The following is a 19,898-nucleotide window of genomic DNA, read 5'->3' on the forward strand; positions in this document are numbered from 1 at the left end:
TTTTTTCATGCAAAACTCTTATGATTTCACCATAAAAGAATGAAATATTTAAAGTTTTTTTTTACCTTATCCCCAATGTAGTCATGCAGCATTCGGATGACAGATGCACCTTTGCTATATGATATAGCATCAAATATCTCATCAACCTCAGATGGATGGCCCACACTGACCTGGCAGACAGTGTGATTCAGGGTTATAACAGGAAGCAGATAGCCTGTAATACTGAATTACATAAAACGCTTTCTAGGAAAACCCTTCTAACTTACATTTTTCTGCCTTTAACTCACTCATAATGTATAACGATGGTCCTCAAAAAAATGTAGTAACTAATAATAATAAAGTCGAATAGAACATGATTCCTGTCATCCCTTAGAGCCTGGCTTCCAGTCCTGGCTTTGTTCTGCTGGGAAAGAAGCCACTATGGTTCTGTTTATTTCTGGGGTAGTTGCAGAGGAGTGATGAGGAAGACATGGAGGTGAAGAACATTAGATTTCTTGCACTAATTGTAATGAATTACAATTATATGGGAGCCTAATTAAATATGTTGAAGTAGGATTATAACTCTAGTTCTTTAGATACAAAATTTATATATATAAACTGAAGTAGGGATAGGCTAAGTCAAGAGAATTAAAGTATTCACAAAACAGACCCTGACAATAAAATATGTCCAGAATTTTCCTTGACATAAACAATGGAACCATAGTGTTACCCAATAGGTATGATTTCTCCCATACTATTTTTTTTCTTTTTTTTGGCAGAGTTTTTTGCTCTTGTTGCCCAGGCTGGAGTGCAATGGCACGATCTCGGCTCACTGCAACCTCTGCCTCCCAGGTTCAAGTGATTCTCCTGCCTCAGCGTCCCGAGTAGCTGGGATTACAGGCATGCACCACCGTGCCCAGCTAATTTTGTATTTTTAGTAAAGACAGGGTTTCTCCATGTTGGTCAGGCTGGTCTCAAACTCCTGACCTCAGGTGATCCACCTGCCTCAGCCTCCTAAAATGCTAGGATTACAGGCGTAAGCCACTGCGCCTGGCCAGACCAATTTTTTTTTACTGCCTACCTTAAAAAGAAATGTTAATTAGAACTTAGAGTTACTAGCTTTTCAAGACTAGAAATATGAACCAGTAAAATCACCCATGCTATTTTCTCTTCTTTTCAAAGTCCAAAGTATCTATGTAACAAATTACGTATTTCATTGTAAATGAGAGCAGTCATAGGCTAATGGTTAGAAAGTATGGCTCACTTCAATAGGATGGCTGTTATCTAAGGCGTCAAGCTCCTGGGCACGGGTGTAATCAGCAGAAACAAACTGAGTCCAAATATCATACTCTGGGAAGCAGTGGTCTACACACAGATATTCAATCCAGGATGCAAAACCTTCATTTAACCAAAGATGAGTCCACCATTCCTAAAAACAAAAGATTAAAATACTTAAAGAAAATGAAATGATTGTCATTCTACTAATCTAAAACACTCACATGTCCCTTCCACTATATTCCAAAACTCACAATTTAATGACCTAAAATTCAGTTCAAAACATTTGGCAAAGAACTCACATTTCTGAAAAAGAGAGAAGACTAAAAGAGATGTCAAGAAAGGCCAACTGGTGATATTAGAATTATATCTGAGGGTCATTTTCTTTTCTTTTTTTTTTTTTTTGAGACAAAGTCTTGTTTTGTCACTAGGCTGGAGTGTTCACCAGTAGCTGGGATTACAGACATGTATCACTATGCCTGGCTAATTTTTGTATTTTTAGTAGAGACGGGGTTTTGCCATGTTGGCCAGGCTGGTCTGGAACTTCTGACCTCAAGTGATCCACCTGCCTTGGCCTCCCAAAGTGCTGGGATTACAGGTGTGAGCCACCATGCCTGGGCTAAAGGATATTTTCAAAACATTGTAAATAACTTCTCCCGCAAACCCAGACAGGGTCTCATTCTGTTGCCCAGGCTGGAGTGGCAGAGGCACCATCGTAGCTCACTGCAGCCTTGAACTCCTGGGCTCAAGCAATCCTCCCGCCTCAGCCTGCCAAAGTGCTGGGATTACACACGTAAGCCAGTGCACTCAGTCCTAAGTAACTTTTTAAATACCAAAGGTAGAAAAGGAAGAAGAGGGAAAAAAAAAATAAGCCCATATATGGAAAAGGAAAAGACAGCAGATAAATATAGGCAAATAGAGGTGGAAAATATAATCATGTAGAATTTAGTATAGTAAAGGATTATCTCTGAAAAACAAAAACAGAAAACTATCAGAGCCAAATAAAGAAAAATGGAAATGACTGGGGAAAACCACTCACTAATGAGTCGAATGTTCAAGAGAAACTGAGAAAGAGTACTGCTTATATAAAAATTATGTGAAATTAAACAAAAATGCAGTTCAGTAATGAATGGTGTTTAAGCACTTATGGAATATAAAATTATCACCTGTTAAATAAGAATGCATAGTAAATGGAATGGACAAAGAATATGAGTGACAGATAAAATCAATTTTAAAAAAATTTTAAAGATCTTAATCTAAATTTTATTAAAGTTGATTAAGCCTATTAGTAAAAGAAAGCAGGCCAGGCACAATGGCTTGCTCCTGTAATGCCAATACTCTGGGAGGTCAAGGCAGGAAGATCACTTGAGCCCAGGAGTTTGAGATAAGCCTGGGCAACATAGTGAGACTCCATCTCTAAAAAAATTAAAAAGTAAAAAAAAAATTAGCTGGTCATGGTGACACACACCTGTGGTCCCAGCTACTTGGGAGGCTGAGGCAAGAGGATTACATAAGCCCAGGAAGATGAAGCTGCACTGACCCATGATTGTGCCACTGCACTCCGGCTTGGGTGACAAAGTGAGATCCTATTCTCCATCCCCAACCAGTCCCCCCCAGAAAAGGCCAGGTGTGGTAGCTCATGCCTGTAATCCCAGCACTTTGGGAGGCTGAGGTGGGAGGATTGCTTGAGCCCAGGAGTTTGAGACCAGTTTAGGCAACAAAGTGAAACCCTGTCTCTACAAAAGGCAATACAGTGAAACCTTGTCTCTACAAAAAGTGCAAAAATTAGCTGGGCATGGTGCCACACACCCGTAATTGCAGCTACTCAGGAGGCAGAGACAGGAGGATTGCTTGAGCCCAGAGGTCAAGACTGTAATGAACCATGATTGTGCCATTGCACTCCAGTTTAAGTGACAGAGTGAGACTCTGTCTTAAAAAAAAAATTATTTTGATATTAAGTGATAAGTGGCTATTTGCCTAGTAGCTTCCTAAAATAAACTAGCATAAAATGAAACTTATTTTCCAACCTATCCCTAAGCCCTTGGAATTTCAGTTCTAGTAACTAGAATAGTTACATAAAACCAGTAAAAAGTTGTTTAATAAGAATGTACACATTTCCCCTACTAAAATTTATTGCTTGCAGTTTCAAAATAAAATCATAAAGTTATCTCAAAGCCAAGCAAAAAAATTATTTGGTACAAAGTAGCAAACTCACTGCATTAGAAGAAAAGGCCATTTCTTCACATATTTGAATACAGGCACCAACACATAGTTCCACATGAAATTATATTTCTTTTTTTTTTTTTTTTTTTGAGATGGAGTTTCGCTCTTGTTGCCCAGGCTGGAGTGCAGTGGCGTGATCTCGGCTCACTGCAACCTCTGCCTCCCAGGTTCAAGCGATTCTTCTGCCTCAACCTCCAGAGTAGCTAGGATTACAGGCGCACACCACCACGCCCAGCTAATTTTCTATTTTTTTTTAGTGGAGATGGGGTTTCGCAACATTGGTCAGGGTGGTCTCAAACACGTGACCTCAAGTGATCCACCCGCCTCGGCCTCCCAAAGTGCTGGGATTACTGGCGTGAGCCACCATGCCCGGCCTGAAATTATATTTCAAAGAATTTTTTTCACCTGTAAAATTTTAAACATCCAAAATAAAAGGAAAATATTTATTTTCAAGGGTTGACTCTCTGTAGAAACTCTCTGAGACACGTAATAGTTGATAAATGTCTCACATTCTTATTTATATGACGTAGGGACTCAATCTACATTCAAATCAGGTTCTGCTCTTTGGCAGCCTAAAATGTCAGGGAATCTAGCTGGCTCCAGAATATCCAGTTATTTAATTGCAGAGGTACATCTAGTTCACTTATTAAATCCTGTGCTCCCAAGCTCTAACACAGTTGGCATTCATAAATAGTATTTACTTAAGAGTAAGAGTGAAAAATCAGGACTGAAGGACAGAGATCATTACTGCAAACATTATAAGGATTTCAACAGAACAGCTGGAATTTTAATACAGCTTTATTCTGCAGTCACTCTGCAGTTTGTTTACTTTAATTTCATTAAATTTCAACTTAACATTTTATGCCATGAAAAAACTGACTCCTAAAAACATTTCTCTCTAATTAAAGATCAGTTTGTTATTCATCAGGTTACTTTTCAGCTGTGAATCGGATTAACAAATAAGATTCAAGAAAATACAGTTAGCCTGGAATCTCACTGCATGATTCATTCATCTACACCTAAGAGGAATCTTTTTCTCTCACCCAAATTAGTATCTTGACTTTTCCCATTTGCAGACAAATTTTAGAACAGTTTAGGAAGTGTCTGTTGAATAAAGACTGTCCATATGCCCTTGTTCAATGCAGAGATTCTGATAAGCCCTTTCAAAGTGGACCTTTTAAAATAATACTTTTCTATCACTCAATTATTTTTTGGCACAGTGTTGCAGCCAAACTTGAAATACTATGTAGCCAAAATAATGTGGAGTAGGATGAAGATAAATATATTTGAGCACTTAAAAATATTAAATACCATAGTAACAAGATTTCCAAACCATTGATGGGCGAGTTCATGTCCCACAACCAGAGCAACCCACTGGCGGGATGAAGAACAGGAATTTTTTGGATCAATAAGCAATGCAGTCTCCCTGTGTTTAAAAAAAAAAAAAAAAAAAGAAACAAATTTAAACAATAAAAGTGGGCATGCATAAGTTGGGAAGATTCAGACAGTAAGTCAGACGGACAAGTTAGGCTTTAGAGATATTAGGAAAATATTTCCTAATATGGAAAGAAAAAGTTTCACGAAGATTAAAGACTACCCCAACAGAATTAATACAACAGAATATCAAAGATGTGACACAAGTTTAATTATCAGTTTGTTGATAGAATAGCTGCCTGAAATTTTGGGAAAACATTGTCTAAGGGATTAGCGATTACTGTGCTAGATGGAGAGAGAAGAAAGTCCTTCCATTAAATGAGGGGAGTGGTGGAGGAAGATGCATTCCATAGTCCCAAAAACAGCACTGAGCCGGCTGTCCAACACTTAGCTCATCTAAGAAGGCAATTGAAAGTAGAAGGCAAAAACTTGTTTACAGACAGACTCTGCTTTTAAAAGTTATTCAACTCACATGTTTATGTTGTGGTGACAGACATGTAAAAACTTGGCTAGAAGATATGAAATTAGGGAAGGTTCTCCAAGCTGGATAAATAGCTACGAAACTACTGGCAGGAAAGAAAGGCACTGCAATGAGAAACTTAGCCAAAAATATATCTAAAAATGCTACTACCGCCAGATGCTCACTTTAAAATCTTACACCCTCAGACAGTAGCACCAAAGGGAGGGGTGTCCATCTGCATTCTTGAAATGTGCATGGAAGTGGGGGAAGGTAGAAAATTTTACACCATATCGTAAAGCAGAAGCTACTCAACTGTGATTAGGAGGGAAGCCCTTTTGAAATCAGTGATTTGAAAAGATAAGGCAGGGTAATACATCATTAACATACCTATAAGTAACAAGGCCCCAGTTCTCCATGGCACCTTCACAAAATAAATATAAACATTTATTGATATATATATATATACACACTCTTGCATCAAAAGTCACAAAATTTTAAAAAGTTATTACAATTCAGCAATAAAATGAAATTTACTTTACCAGCTGCAAAGTCTGCAATAGCAATGAGATCAATTTTAGGTAGAGGATAAGGAACATTGAAGTAGTCCTTATAAAAAGGCAAGGTTTTAGCAGCAACCTATAAAAGTATAAACAAAATAACCATCTAATAAATATGTTATTATAATTCATATTGAAACCCACAAAGGAATCCTGTTGCAAGCCAATGTATCTTAAATTACTAGAAATGAATCCCGGGGAGCCCTACCTCCGAAGACTGCCTTAGCGCCAAACTTTGAATACAATGGCCAAACTTTAATCCATTTATAACTTGATATGAAAAATATAACTACATATTTTCCAACCCATTCCCTAGAGAAATTCCACTCTTATATTCTCTTAATTATTATTTTGTAAAATAATGAAACACCAAGGTTGGCATTTCCTAAATTCTATTAAAAATAAACCAAGTAGCACAACTTTCAGATTAAATTATAAATAACTGTACTAATAATTGACCAGAAATGTAAATTCCCCAACCTGGAGTTATGGACTGTTGGAACAATCCTCTTCAAGTACATTTACCTCTAACGCAAATTTTCCTTGCTCTGCTTTGCCAACAGGAGTGTAAACACGGACACACACACCATCTTTTGACCTTGTTTCTACAAAGTCATATTCACCCACAACAAATGCCACCAGATATGTAGACATAACAGGTGTGCGGGCAAACTTCACTTCCACTAAATTTTCATCATCAGGGTATGGTTTCCGGTCAATTACATTCTTTAAGAAAGAAAAAAAAGAAAAATTTAAATAGGTTTACATTAATACCATAGAGCAAATACCAGCCAAAAACTGCAGGCTTTATTGCATCTCTTTCCCCCTTTCTATTCTAGCATGGCTTATTTCTCTACCCCAATTCATCCAGTGCTTTTATGCTGTCTTTAAGAAGGAAAGTGGTCTGATAAAACACTCATACTAAGAAGCTGGAGGCTGAAGTGTTAAAACTACCAAGGACCTGTGAGAGAAAAGAGGAATGGACTTTTCTTGAATACTTATTATAAGCCAGGCACTGGGATGATTTAAGTTAAGGGCTTCGTACTTTTCAACTGACATAAGTTTAGGAGAAAATGACTATTAATAAAAATAAAATAGGGGCTAGGCGCGGTGGCTCACGCCTGTAATCCCAGCACTTTGGGAGGCTTAGGCAGGCGAATCACAAGGTCAGGAGATCAAGACCATCCTGGCTAACATGGTGAAACCCCGTCTCTACTAAAAATACAAAACATTAGCCAGGCATGGTGGGGGGTGCCTGTAATCCCAGCTACTTGGGAGGCTGAGGCAGGAGAATGGCGTGAACCAGGGAGGCGGAGCTTGCAGTGAGCTGGGATCACACCACTGCACTCCAGCCTGGGCGACACAGCGAGACTCCTTCTCAAAAATAAATAAATATAATATAATTGTAGAATCTCCCATTTCAAAGGATACAAACTTCTAGATCGAGGGCATTCTCTACCAAAGTTGGCTCTAAGCTTATTTGTGAAGAAATTTCAACTTTACCTCTGGAGTCCCTAATTTCCTTTGGTGTTCTCCCTCTTTTTCCTATTCAGGCTCTGTTTCCTCAAGCTCTCTCTATTGTTCCTTCCAAGGAAGACTTATTCAAGAACACACTGATAAATTCACTCATACTAAAGTGTGAATGAATATTTCCGTTTAATATATTAGCCTCCTCTTCTAAGAATATGTGAGAAGAGAATGACATTCTATTTATGGGATGCTCTCCCCCAATAAATACATAAAAGAGTTATTTTCAGGTGCAGCAGGTTTTTCCAAGATCCCCACACAAGACAGTCCTAGACAACACACTTCAAGTGGGGAATGCTTACCCTGTTCATGAATGAGATCAATAACACTGGTGAAGAGAATACATTCCAAGAATACAAACAGCCAGAAACCTAAATATACTTCATTACGCAGCTATATCTTTTGAATTTTTTTAACTTTTTAAAAACATAAGAGACAGGGTCTTGCTCTGTTGCAATCTTTTTTTTTTTTTTTTTTTTCCCCGAGATGGAGTCTTGCTCTGTCACCCAGGCTGGAGTGGAGTGGCGCGATCTCAACTCACTGCAGCCTCCACCTCCCAGATTCAAGCAATTCTCCTGCCTCAGCCTCCCAAGTAGCTGGGGTTACAGGTGCCTGCCACCGTATCTGGCTAATTTTTGTATTTTTAGTAGAGATGAGGTTTCACCATGTTGGCCAGGCTGGTCTCGAACTCCTGGCCTCAAATGATCCACCTGACTCAGCCTCCTGAAGTGCTGGGATTACAGGCATGAGCCACCATGCCTGGCCTATTTTTTTTTTTTTAAGAGATGGGGTCTTGTTCTGTCACCCAGGCTGGAATACAGTGGCGCAATCATGGCTCCCTGTAGCCTCAAACTCCTAAGTTCGAGAGATCCTCCCACATTAGCCTCCCAAGTAGTTAGGATTACAGACACGTGCCACCATACCTGGCTAACTTTTAAGTTTTAAATCTTTTGTAGAAATGAGGTCTCACTATGTTGCCCAGACTGGTGTCAAACTCCTGGCCTCAAGCAATCCTCCTGCCTTAGCCTCCCAAAGCACTGAGATTACAACAAGAGTCACTGTACCTGGCTTTCTTATGACATTTAATAAGTCAAGACCTTTTTCTTTTTTTTTTTTTCTGAGATAGGGTCTGGCTCTGTCACCCAGGCTGGAGTGCAGTGGTGTGATCTCAGCTCACTACAACCTCCGCTTCCTGGGTTCAAGTGATCCTCCCACCTCAGCCTCCCAACTAGCTGGGACTACAGGTGTGTGCAACCACACTCAGATAATTTTTGTATTTTTAGTAAGGACAGGATTTCACCATGTTGGCCAGGCTGGTCTTCAACTCCTGACCTCAAGCGATCTGCCTACCTTGACTTCCCAAAGTGCTGGGATGACAGCTGTAAGCCACCATATCCAGCCCAAGACCTTTTGCTTTTAGTTACTATAAATCTATTAAACTTGTCAATTTACCTCTCTAAATTAAAAGAAGTAGATAATCTTATAAATGTATTTAACAAGGAATTTGACAAAGAGAAAATGCTCCAAAAATAAAGCTATCAAGAAAAAGAGGTCTTGGCTGGGCATGGTGGCTCATGCCTGTAATCCCAGCACTTTGGGAAGCGGAGGCAGGAAGACAGATTGACCCCAGGAGTTTGAGACCAGCCTGGGCAACATAATGAGACCCCAACTCTACAGAAAAAAAGAAAGAAAGAAAGAAAAAGAGGCTTATTGAAAATAAAGAAAACTAATATTTATGTTCCTATAATATACCAGCACTGTGGTAGGTGGTTTCATATTATCCCATCTAATCAGCAAACTAAATCTGCTAAAGCCTATTAAAATTTTAGATAAACTTATAAACACATACATACCATGTTTGATAAAGCTACTCTGTCTTTAGGAACAACCAATGAGATATCAAAAGTTGCTTTGATAGCAGGCTCATCCCAGCAAGGAAAAGCCCTTCGGGCATCAGTAGCCTTAAGAAAAGAATATGAAATATAAATACCTTAGAATTAACCTAACAAGTTATTTCATTAAGCAGTCACCATTTCCCTCTGTCATTCATTCATTCCCTTGTTCAAATATTTACTTTCTCTTCAGTGCCAGGCAACAAGCTAGGCATTAACTAGAAAGAAAAGACAACACTTGCTACCACTGCCATTCCAGCAAATATCCAGGAACAGTGTCTGCTATGGATTTTAACAATATATTATAATTATTTACAACTAAATTTTTGTTTACATTTTAACATTTCAAATTTAATGCAAATGCCTTCAAATCAATAATGTTAACACAACACAGAGCACAGAACAGTAAAGAGTATGCTATAAGAATTCAAAGTTGGGAAAACATGGTAAGTTGCCTCTCTGGCTTTTATTTTTGAATTAAAAATAAAAATATTCTCAATCTTTGATGTGCTTTGTTCTTTATCTGGAATGGCAGCAATGGGAATAAAGACAGATGCTCTATCAATTCAAGACAGGTCATTCATTTAATGGCACTTCCATATGCTACACATAAAACTGTAGACTCTTGACCTACTTGAGTCCTTACTCTTTCATTAAAAATTTAAAAAAGAGCAAACTTATGAAAGCAAAATAAAACTTAGGGGTTCTGCAGGGTATCAGTTATAAAGGAAAGAAACTTTAGTAAACAGAATTTTCCATTTATTTAGTAAATAAAATGGAACCAATGACAAGATTCTGTATCATAAAAAGAAACAACAGGCTGGGTGCAGTGGCTCATGCTTGTAATTCCAGCACTTTGGGAGGCCAAGGTGGGCGGATCACCTGAGGTCAGGAGTTCGAGACCAGCCTGGTCAACATGGTGAAACCCCGTCTCTACTAAAAATACAAAAATAAGCCAGGCATGGTGACACGTGCCTGTAATCCCAGCTACTCGGGAGGCTGAGGCAGGAGAATGGCTCGAACCTGGGAGGCAGAGGTTGTAGTGAGCCAAGATTGCACCACTGCACTCCAGCCTGGGCAACAGAGCAAGGCTCCGACTAAAAAACAAACAAACAAACAAACAAACAAACCAAAGAGGTAGAAGAAACTTGGCTGACTACATTCTCAAAAACATTAAATAAATAATGAATTCTATCAATGAATAAAAAAGACATCTGAAAAGAAGGGAGAGTATAAGGAAAGAAATGGCAGCACAGAAGCATTTAAATTAGAAGCAGCAGCAGTAGAGAAATGAATTTATACTAAAGGAAATTAATGACATAGATAACAAGATTTAAGTTTGAAAATATCTAAAGGACAAAGTGATAAAAGCAATTAAACATAATTTGAGAGACAGATACTAAACTGAGTATTAACTGAGAAGGGAATGGAATGGATATCACCCTGAAGATATAACAGAAAAACTCTTTCACACTGAAAAATTATCGGAATCTAAAAATCAATAGGGTTCACCAAGTACTATGCAAAAATCAATGAAAAGTGAACACCTGGTTTAAAAAACAGTTTAATTTTCAATATCAAGATATAATTTAACAAGCAAGCAGGAAGAAAATAAAGCAAAACGAAACAACATCTTACCTACAAAGGAAGAAGAAACATTTTAGTCTGTGACCCCTCCTCTTGAAAAAGTGAGATGTAGAAGACTTTGGAAACAATATTCACAGACTTTTGAAAGTGAAAAATTGTAAGCTGATTGTACTACTCTTACAATTGAATGAGCTGGGCCTATTACTCATGGCAAGAGAGAACTCACACCATAGGGAACCACTGATGTCTCCATAAGAATGTAAGAAAGAACCCACTATACGATTTGGGATTTGGTTTACATGATTTGGAAGAGGGTCTAAGTAAACAGGGATTCACTCTAGATTGAGTGCTGCAGGAAGTCCTATGAGGCAATTCTATGGGTACGTGTCTCAATAAATCTTATCTATACGGAGGCCAGACTAGAGCAAATCTAAAACCGTAACTGGTAAAGAAGCAGTAGTCACTCATTTTAACTGAGAGATGGAGATGTTTGATATTTTGCGGGTAGCATAGTGATCCTGTAGGTACTGTACCTAGGCAAAATTATGGATCCCTTGTTTTGTCTCACTTTATTATGGTCTCAAGTAGCCTTGTCTAAAGTTGGTATTCTGTAATATTATGTCTAATAGGGAGAATAACATGGGCTAGCTCTGAGTGCCAGACAACCTCTGGATGTCAAAAGTTGCTCTTTTTACCTTTTTTCATCAACAAATCTATATACCCAGTAAATCTGGTCATGTATAAAGGCAAATGAAAGATTTTTCAGAAAAGCAAAGGCTCAGGAATTACAATACCCACATACCTTCTCCTAAAAAAAAATTGTTTAGAGACATACATCAGCCAACCATTCCAGGATGAAGTGTTCAAAGTGGGTAGACAAAGGCATTAGATAGAATCATTCAAACACAGAATTAAACCTAAATATCTGTGGCAAATATTATTCTAAACAGAAGGTAACATAAAATTATTGAAAGAGAAGATACATCAGCTAAAACAAATTAGTAGTAAACTGGATAAAAAATTTTAGGTTATCCCAAACAAGCAAACAATATAGGGATATGGGCAGAAACATAAGATATCATGAATTGTTTCTTTATCCATATTGAAATTTATAGAAATAAATTTAATTAGATTTAACACTTAAAAATACGACTAGCAGATTCAAAACAATTTATATAATTTGCAAATACTTGACAAATAAAAATCATCCTGGCCTACATAGGACAGCAAATATATATATGTGTGTATATATATACATGTATACACACACACACACACACACACACACACATGGAGAAAAAAAAATCAAAGACAGCACAGATACTACAGTAAGATAAACAAAAGATGTCAAAGAAGGAAAGGAATTCCAGAAAACAGCTAATAATACTGTAGGAAAAGCCATAGGTGTCAAATACTAAGAGAATGATTTTAAGAAAGGTACACAGTATATAGGCAATTCAGGTATTAAAATGTGTCGTGTGTTTGAGTGTCTGTGTGTATAACTGTATATAATCATTCCCCAACCCATACCCTTAATTCCCTCCTTTCTATAGAGATAATGGCTAAATATAAAATAAAAATTCTAAAATTGTGAATACAATCATGGCCAAGGGCACCTAGCCTCAAATAATCACCCCACATAATAAAACACAGCTTTGTCAGAATGCCTAATTTAAGAATAATAATATTTTAGAGAAGAATAACCCATACCTCAAACTGTGTTACAGCAGCATAGCGCACCTCTCCAGAAGGGGTAGTATATTTACTTCTATAGAAACCTTTCATTTTGTCATTCAGCTCTCCAACAAAATCTATCTTTAAGGTTCCCATACCTGTGATTGAAGATAAATAAAAAACACTTTTATGGAGATGTTAAACACAGTTACCAAAAATATGTCCTCAAGACACTATATTCAGTTAGCTATTTACAATGTTCAAATCATTCCTTCCTTTTTCAAATATTCCTCCTGGCAATGGAGAGAATACAGTACTTACTAAAGTAAAAGGCAGACTAATCCTAAAATAACTCTTGAAAGTCATGTTTAGGGTGACTGCCTAAAAAGTTATTAACTTAGTCTCAAGCTACCAATATGTGAAAATAAGAACAGGAAAGGAAACAAACATTTATTCTTAAATGCCTGATATGTGCTATTGTGCATAGTGCTTTTAAAATATATATAACTATTTATAAACCTGGAAGTAGATATTGTCCTCATTTTTTCAGATGAGGAAACTGAGGCTGAGAAGCTAAATAACTTGTCCAGTGTCATACAATTAGTAAGTAGTGAGAATGGGATAAAATGTTTAAGTCCAGAATTAATGCTGTCTGCCAATCATACATGTGAATTGGTCCTTTTACACAACTTCATGCATAGAAAGAGAAATGTAGCCAATTACTCTATCAAGATAAGACACTAAATGTTTACTCCAAATGGAACACTGATTGCGTAATTTTGTAAGGAGCTATAGGGAAGACCAATGATTTGATCAGCAACAGGGCATAAAACAAATTCTTACAAGTCACCTCAATCATTTGAAATCTGACAAAGAAATACATTTAATTAATAAATTATTAAATGCAAATAAAAATACAACTTAAATGTGTATTCTATTGTTGTATAAGAGCAAAAACAATTTAGACAAAAAAGTGAGCTTTTTTGAGTTTATATACTTTCTTTTTTATAACATAAAAAATTATAATTATTATCTAGTAATCATCTGCTAAATACAGATGCATGGCAAAACAGTAATCCCATTCTGTGTTTTACAAATCAAGTCACGAAAAAACGTAGAGGAATGGTGACTTTTTAGTTGACCATTTTAAAGGCCCTACTTATATCAAGATTTAAAGCATGGGAAGTCTAACAAATCAAAGATAGGGCATGACTATAAAGTAATTAACCAATCATACCAAACTTTTATATCCTAATGTTTCAAACTGTCATTTTGGAATGCTAAAGAGCAATGACATTTGACATTGTTCAAAATGTTGTGACTGTCTCTTTTTTTTTTTTTTTTTTTTTTTGAGACAGAGGCTTACTCTGTTGCCCAGGCTGGAGTACAGTGGTGTGATCTCGGCTCACTGCAGCCTCCGCCTCCTGGGTTCAAGCAATTGTGCCTCAGCCTCCTGAGTAGCTGGGACTACAGGCGGGCACCACCACGCCTGGCTAATTTTTGCATTTTTAGTAGAGACAAGGGTTTGCCATGTTGGCCAGCTGGTCTTAAACTCCTGGCCTCAAGTGATCCACCCACCTTGGCCTCCCGAAGTACTGGGATTACAGGCATGAGCCACTGTGCCCGGCCCCTCTGACATTCTTTTGAATGATCTCAAAGTCAAGTCTTCATCTTATAAAATTGAATTTGCTTTTGGAAAGGACCAAAAGTTATGAGGAGTGCGAGTCTACAGAATAAGTGAATGACAAACCACAAACTGTCTCTAGCCTGATGCCTCAAACTGGTTCTGAAAGTAATTTAAGTGAAAATTTCAGACCTTTAGAGCAAAGTCACCACTAATGAAAGTGCTATATTCTTAATCATTCTGAGAAAAAACCAACTCAACTGAAGCTTAATTGAAGACATTTGTGATGTTTATTTTTTAAAAATCAGATATTTGTAAATATCTAAAGAGAACAATGAATACTTTTTTCTTTAAAGAGAATGACAGGTTACTGGGACAGTATATATGAATATAGTAAAATAATTGATGATTCTAAATGATACTAAAAAAGTAAACTATAAAGCAAAATTTAAATTAAAAATTTTTAATTTCTATTTTCTTTAGAAATTCACTTAATTTTTTTAAAAAAGCAAATGTATTCACATTAATAAAGTTTGCAAAGAATGTCTAACAGATTATAAAAACCTACTACCTTTAATGGAAACTATATGATGGAATTTTACATTACAATTCCATAAGTGGAATTGCCCAGTCTGTTTCACTAAGTCAGTCAACTGTTAAGATGTTTTTCAAATATAATTCATATTTCATGGTAAATCTACTTGCATTTTTTCCTAGTTGGAACAAAAGTGGTTTTAAAACTCATAACTAAATAAGAAAGACTGCTTACACTTTTACTCGGTTTTAAATCTCCAAGGCCATCAAACCATAACAAGATATTGACAGTGACCACTTCCAAAAAGTGGCATACTAAACAAAATACAAAGTATTGGAAAGAGTTATTACCTGAAATTCAAACAAAACACAAGTTAAAGTATTTAAAAATCATTAATAAGTTTAATTAGTGTCACATTATATGATACCAATTACAAGGTATTTACTTACTATTCATATAGTAGAATTTTAGGGCAAGTAGGAGAAAAAATGACTTTTTAATAAATTTCATTTATCAAATTTACACCATATTAATGAACGGATTGCCAAATTGTCTAATTTTATACCTATCAACACACATAATTTACACCACTTCCTCAAATTAGATACCTTATTTCCTATCCAATGTATGAAATATTTATGTTTGGGGTTGTAAACCTTTTGAAACATACATCAAGCTCATTTATAAAGTAAACAACTGAAAAATTGGGACTTCCATCAAAAACCTTAAATGTTTAAAGCTTAGGAGAGTATAACAATTGTAAAACCTGGAGTAAATCTTCAAATACTTTAATACTAAGAAATTTAATGAGCCTACTAAATGCTATAAAAATAGAGATTAATTTATACAAAAAGGGAATAAAGGTCGTTGCCTTTGTGTCACCACTTCTTTTTTTCTTTGGAAAATGGAGTCTCAGTCTGTCACCGAGGCTAAAGCGCAGTGGTGCAATCTCGGCTCACTGCAACCTTCGGCTCCCGGGTTCAAGCAATTCTCCTGCCTCAGCCTCCTGAGTAGCTGGAACTACAGGCGTGCGCCACCAGGCCTGACTAATTTTTGTTTTTAGTAGAAACAGGGTTTCGCCATGTGTCACCACTTTTTATTATCTTGTTTTTGACTCTTCAAAATGCTGACAACTACCAGTGTTTCTCTATATAAATACCACCCTCAGGACCCTCAGCCACTAATTCTAAGGTTGTTAGACCTTACAATAATTATGGTAATTTAATCACTATCCCAGAATGGTGCCAATTTCAGAAAAGTAGGTTTTACTTAGCTGTATAATAGCTTGTATTACTGTTAAATTTGATGAGGCTAAACACAAAGGTTATTAATGTCCTCCTAAGATAAGCTCAGTATTTGCTTCATTATCAGATAGATCACTTGTGCAATCTGTCTTGAAAAAGATTAACTTCATTCTTAAAGCAAACCTTGGGAAAATGTGAAAGCCAATGATTTCAAACAGATATTCAATAATTCAATATTGTCGGCTGGGCGTGGTGGCTCACACCTGTAATTCCAGCACTTTGGGAGGCCGAGACGGGCGGATCACGACGTCAGGAGATCAAGACCATCCTGGCTAACACAGTGAAACCCCATCTCTACTAAGAATACAAAAACAAAATTAGCCGGGCGTGGTGGCGGGCACCTGTAGTCCCAGCTACTCGGGAGGCTGGGACAGGAGAATGGCATGAACCCAGGAGGCAGAGCTTGCAGTGAGCTGAGATCGCGCCACTGCACTCCAGCCTGGATGACAGAGTGAGACTCCATCTCAAAAAATAATAATAATAATAATGATAATAATTCAATATTGTCACACCTGCAAGATAATTTTTCTGTTCTAATATTTTTATCAGTTGTTATATTAGCTCAAAATTGTTATATTGGCCAAAAATATCAAAAATTATGTTAAATCATACTATATAATGGTCACAACCTTCTCTAACTTGTTTGTTATTATTTGAAATAGCTTCACCATTTAGCATGTCTGCTGTAAACAGACCTTATCAAGAATGATACATCTCTTATATACTAATAATAAATGGCCTCCAATATTTACAGTTAAGGGGAAAAGAAGAAAGGTGCAGAACATTATGTATGGCATGGTGATTTCTGTGTTCTTAAAAAGTATATACATAAATGCTTACAAAAGCAGGGTATAGTTTTGAAAGGAAAATTTCATTTCATTCTGTTGAGGAATGGAGCTGAGAAAGAAGACAGGGTAGACTGGCAAACAAAATTTCATTGCATAGCATTTGAATTTCAAATTATGTAAATGTACTACGTTTTTGAAATATTTAATTTGAAAAATAAAGATAGCACAATGTGGTGGCTAAAAGTGCAGACTTTTCAGTTAAACTGCTTGGGTTTAAATCCCAGCTATGTTACTTACTAGCTATGTTACCTTGGACAAATTATTTAAGTTAATGAAATCATTTTTCTGCCTTAGTTTATCTACAAAATAGAAGTAACAGAATCTGGCTGGTATAGTGGCTCATGCCTGTAATCTCAACATTTGGGAAGACGGCAAGATCCTCTCTCTGAGATAGGAGGATCACCTGAGGCCAGGCATTTGAGACCAGCCTAGGCAACATAACGAGACCCTGTCTCTACAAAAAAATTTAAAAATTAACCAGATGCAGTGTCATGTGTAGGCAGTCCTAGCTACATGGGAGGCTGCAGTGGGAGAATCACTTAAACCCAGGAGTCTGAGGCTGCAGTGAGCCGTGACTGCACCACTATACTCCAGCCTGGGTGACAGAGAGACTTTGTCACAAAACAAATCTACCTCAAAAGGTTGTTGAAAGGATTAAATAAATTAATATTTTTGAGGCACTTAAAACAGTACTCGGCACAGATTATGTCGTGTGTGTGTGTGTGTAATACATATCTTCTATCATGTTAGAAGTTTCTGTCTACTCTTCCCTGGTGAATTCTAGCAAATAAACTGATTCCTTTTGATAAATATAGAATGTTTAACTTTTTAAATTTAATGAAAAATAGTTACCATATTTCCTAATGCTGAACAACAATTCAATCTATGCTTTTATTTTCTATACTGGCTAGGTTTATATATCTTTTGGGACTATTTTTAAATATCAGTTTTTTAATATTTCTGCCCCTCACTTCACTTATTTCATTTGTTTCTGCTCTTAAAACTTTCTTCTACTTTCTCCAAGTTACCTTTTGTTTTTATGAGTTTAATGCTTAGCTAATTAATTTTCAGTCTTTCTTAACTAAATATCCTCTCTAATATTTTATCTGCATATGAAACACGTTTATCCCTAATGTTTCATATGTGGTAATTTCATTATTCAGTTCTAAATATTTTCTAATTTCCATAACAAGTCTCCTTTGACTCAATTATTCAGAGGTATAATTTTTCCAAATATATAAAAAGGGATTTTTTTCATTTCTCTTTTTCTATTGACTTCTAATTTTTTCACAGTGTAAACACAGAATATATATAGTCTGTAATGATATAGATTTAAAACTCTAAAATTTTTTAAATTTCTATCAAAGTAATAGTTCATAGTTTAAAATACGTAAGCTCCAGGCCCTGCTCAACACTAGGCCCTACTCCCCACACCCTGCCCCTAGAAGCAATCAATTTCAAACTCTGTGACTTCTAAATGTCTTGCTTACACAGCTATTTTTTCTTTTCCTTTCTTTGAGATGGTCTTGCTCTGCCGCCCAGGCGCGAGGGCAGTGGTACAATCATGGCTCACTGCAGCCTTCAATTCCTGGGCAAGCAATCCTCCCACCTCAGCCTCCCAAAGTGTTGGGATTACAGGCATGAGCCATGACCACGGCCTATTTCTTCATTTTTCAACTTTAGACATTTTCTCTTTACTGTAGAAAGTCATGCTTTAGCTAATCCATCCCCCACTCCAATATCTTTTACAAAGAATCAAATTTTCTATGACCTTGCAAATCTGAAAATATTTTTACTCCGAAATTCAAAGTTGGGCTAAGCATGCAATCTTAGGTTGAAAATCAGATTCACTTTGTATTTTGAATGAACAGCTTCATTAGAGTCTAAGTTTTCACTGTTCCTAATGGTAAGTCTAGGACTATTCTGATTCCTAAATTTTAAAGGTAGTATGCTACCTGCCTTCCCTCCTATTGCCCCCTACCCCAGACAGGAACTTTCTGGGAGTTTTACTTTATCGCAAAAGTTCTAAAATTTCAGTCAGTGTGGCAATTTTTACATTTTTTAAGCTAGTCTCTCTCAATGGTGTACCTTTGCAAACTGAAGGCTCCTGCTCTATCAGTTCAAGGAAATGTTCCTGTCTTTTTGAAAGTTTCTCTTCTGGCGGGGCACAGTGGCACACGCCTGTAATCCTAGCACTTTGAGAGGCCGAAGTGGGCAGATCACCTAAGGTCTGGAGTTCGAGACCAGCCTGGCCAACATGGTGAAACCCCAACTCTACTAAAAATACAAAAATCAGCTGGGCATGGTGGTGTGTGCCTGTAATCTCAGCTACCCAGGAGGCTGAGGCAGGAGAATCACTGGAACCCACGAGGTGGAGGCTGTGGTGAGCCGAGATCGCACCACTGCACTCCAGCCTGGGTGACAGAGCAAGATTCTGTTGCAAAAATGAAAACAAAAAAATCCTCTTCCCATTTTCTCTGCTTTCTGTTTTACTAGATGGATGTTGGTTCTGCTGGACTGGTTCTCAAATCTATTTTTCTGTTTTCTATCTGTTTTTTCTACTGCTTAGAAGTTTCCTCAACTTCATCTTTAACACTTTTACTGGGTTTTTTATATCTATCATAATTTCCAAGTTTTCCTGCTGTAATTCTTCCTAACTGATGGCATTCTGTCCTGTCCCTGTTTAATGAATGCAATGTTTTCTCTTAACTCTCTAAGGATAGTAATTAGCTTTGGGTTTGTTTTTTTTTTTTAACTTTCTTTAGATTTGTCTTTGCTTTTTCCAACTTCCTTTATTTCTATTATACTTATAATTTTGCTTTTTGCCCTATCTTTCATTAGAAACTTTTTGCAAATGTCTGTTAAATGCTACCCCAGTGACTTTGGGCTTGGTCATGCTACTTGCTTTGGTCAATGAAATGTGAGTAGACATCAAGTATACCACCATCATACAGAAATTTTACTTTTTATTTTATTTTT

General features: G+C 36.8%; 1 protein-coding gene across 5 annotated transcripts in view; it reads right to left on the reverse strand.

Moving 5' to 3' along the window:
- Nucleotides 1-19,898, reverse strand: part of NPEPPS (aminopeptidase puromycin sensitive) — a 101,556-nt gene that overhangs the window by 32,622 nt on the left and 49,036 nt on the right. For all 5 annotated transcript variants that reach the window (XR_008680074.2, XM_055387760.2, XM_055387759.2 and 2 more), the window contains 8 exons: nucleotides 12,645-12,766; nucleotides 9,309-9,416; nucleotides 6,454-6,654; nucleotides 5,911-6,007; nucleotides 5,759-5,792; nucleotides 4,789-4,903; nucleotides 1,244-1,408; nucleotides 66-170 (listed from right to left, as the gene is read on the reverse strand). Coding sequence is in view for 4 of the 5 variants with exons in the window: in XM_055387760.2 (XP_055243735.1) it covers nucleotides 66-170; nucleotides 1,244-1,408; nucleotides 4,789-4,903; nucleotides 5,759-5,792; nucleotides 5,911-6,007; nucleotides 6,454-6,654; nucleotides 9,309-9,416; nucleotides 12,645-12,766 (947 nt within the window). In the remaining variant the exon portion in view is untranslated. The remainder of the gene's footprint in view (nucleotides 1-65; nucleotides 171-1,243; nucleotides 1,409-4,788; nucleotides 4,904-5,758; nucleotides 5,793-5,910; nucleotides 6,008-6,453; nucleotides 6,655-9,308; nucleotides 9,417-12,644; nucleotides 12,767-19,898) is intronic.

This window comes from Gorilla gorilla, chromosome 4 (assembly GCF_029281585.2).
Source record: "Gorilla gorilla gorilla isolate KB3781 chromosome 4, NHGRI_mGorGor1-v2.1_pri, whole genome shotgun sequence".
Lineage (NCBI taxonomy): Eukaryota > Metazoa > Chordata > Mammalia > Primates > Hominidae > Gorilla > Gorilla gorilla.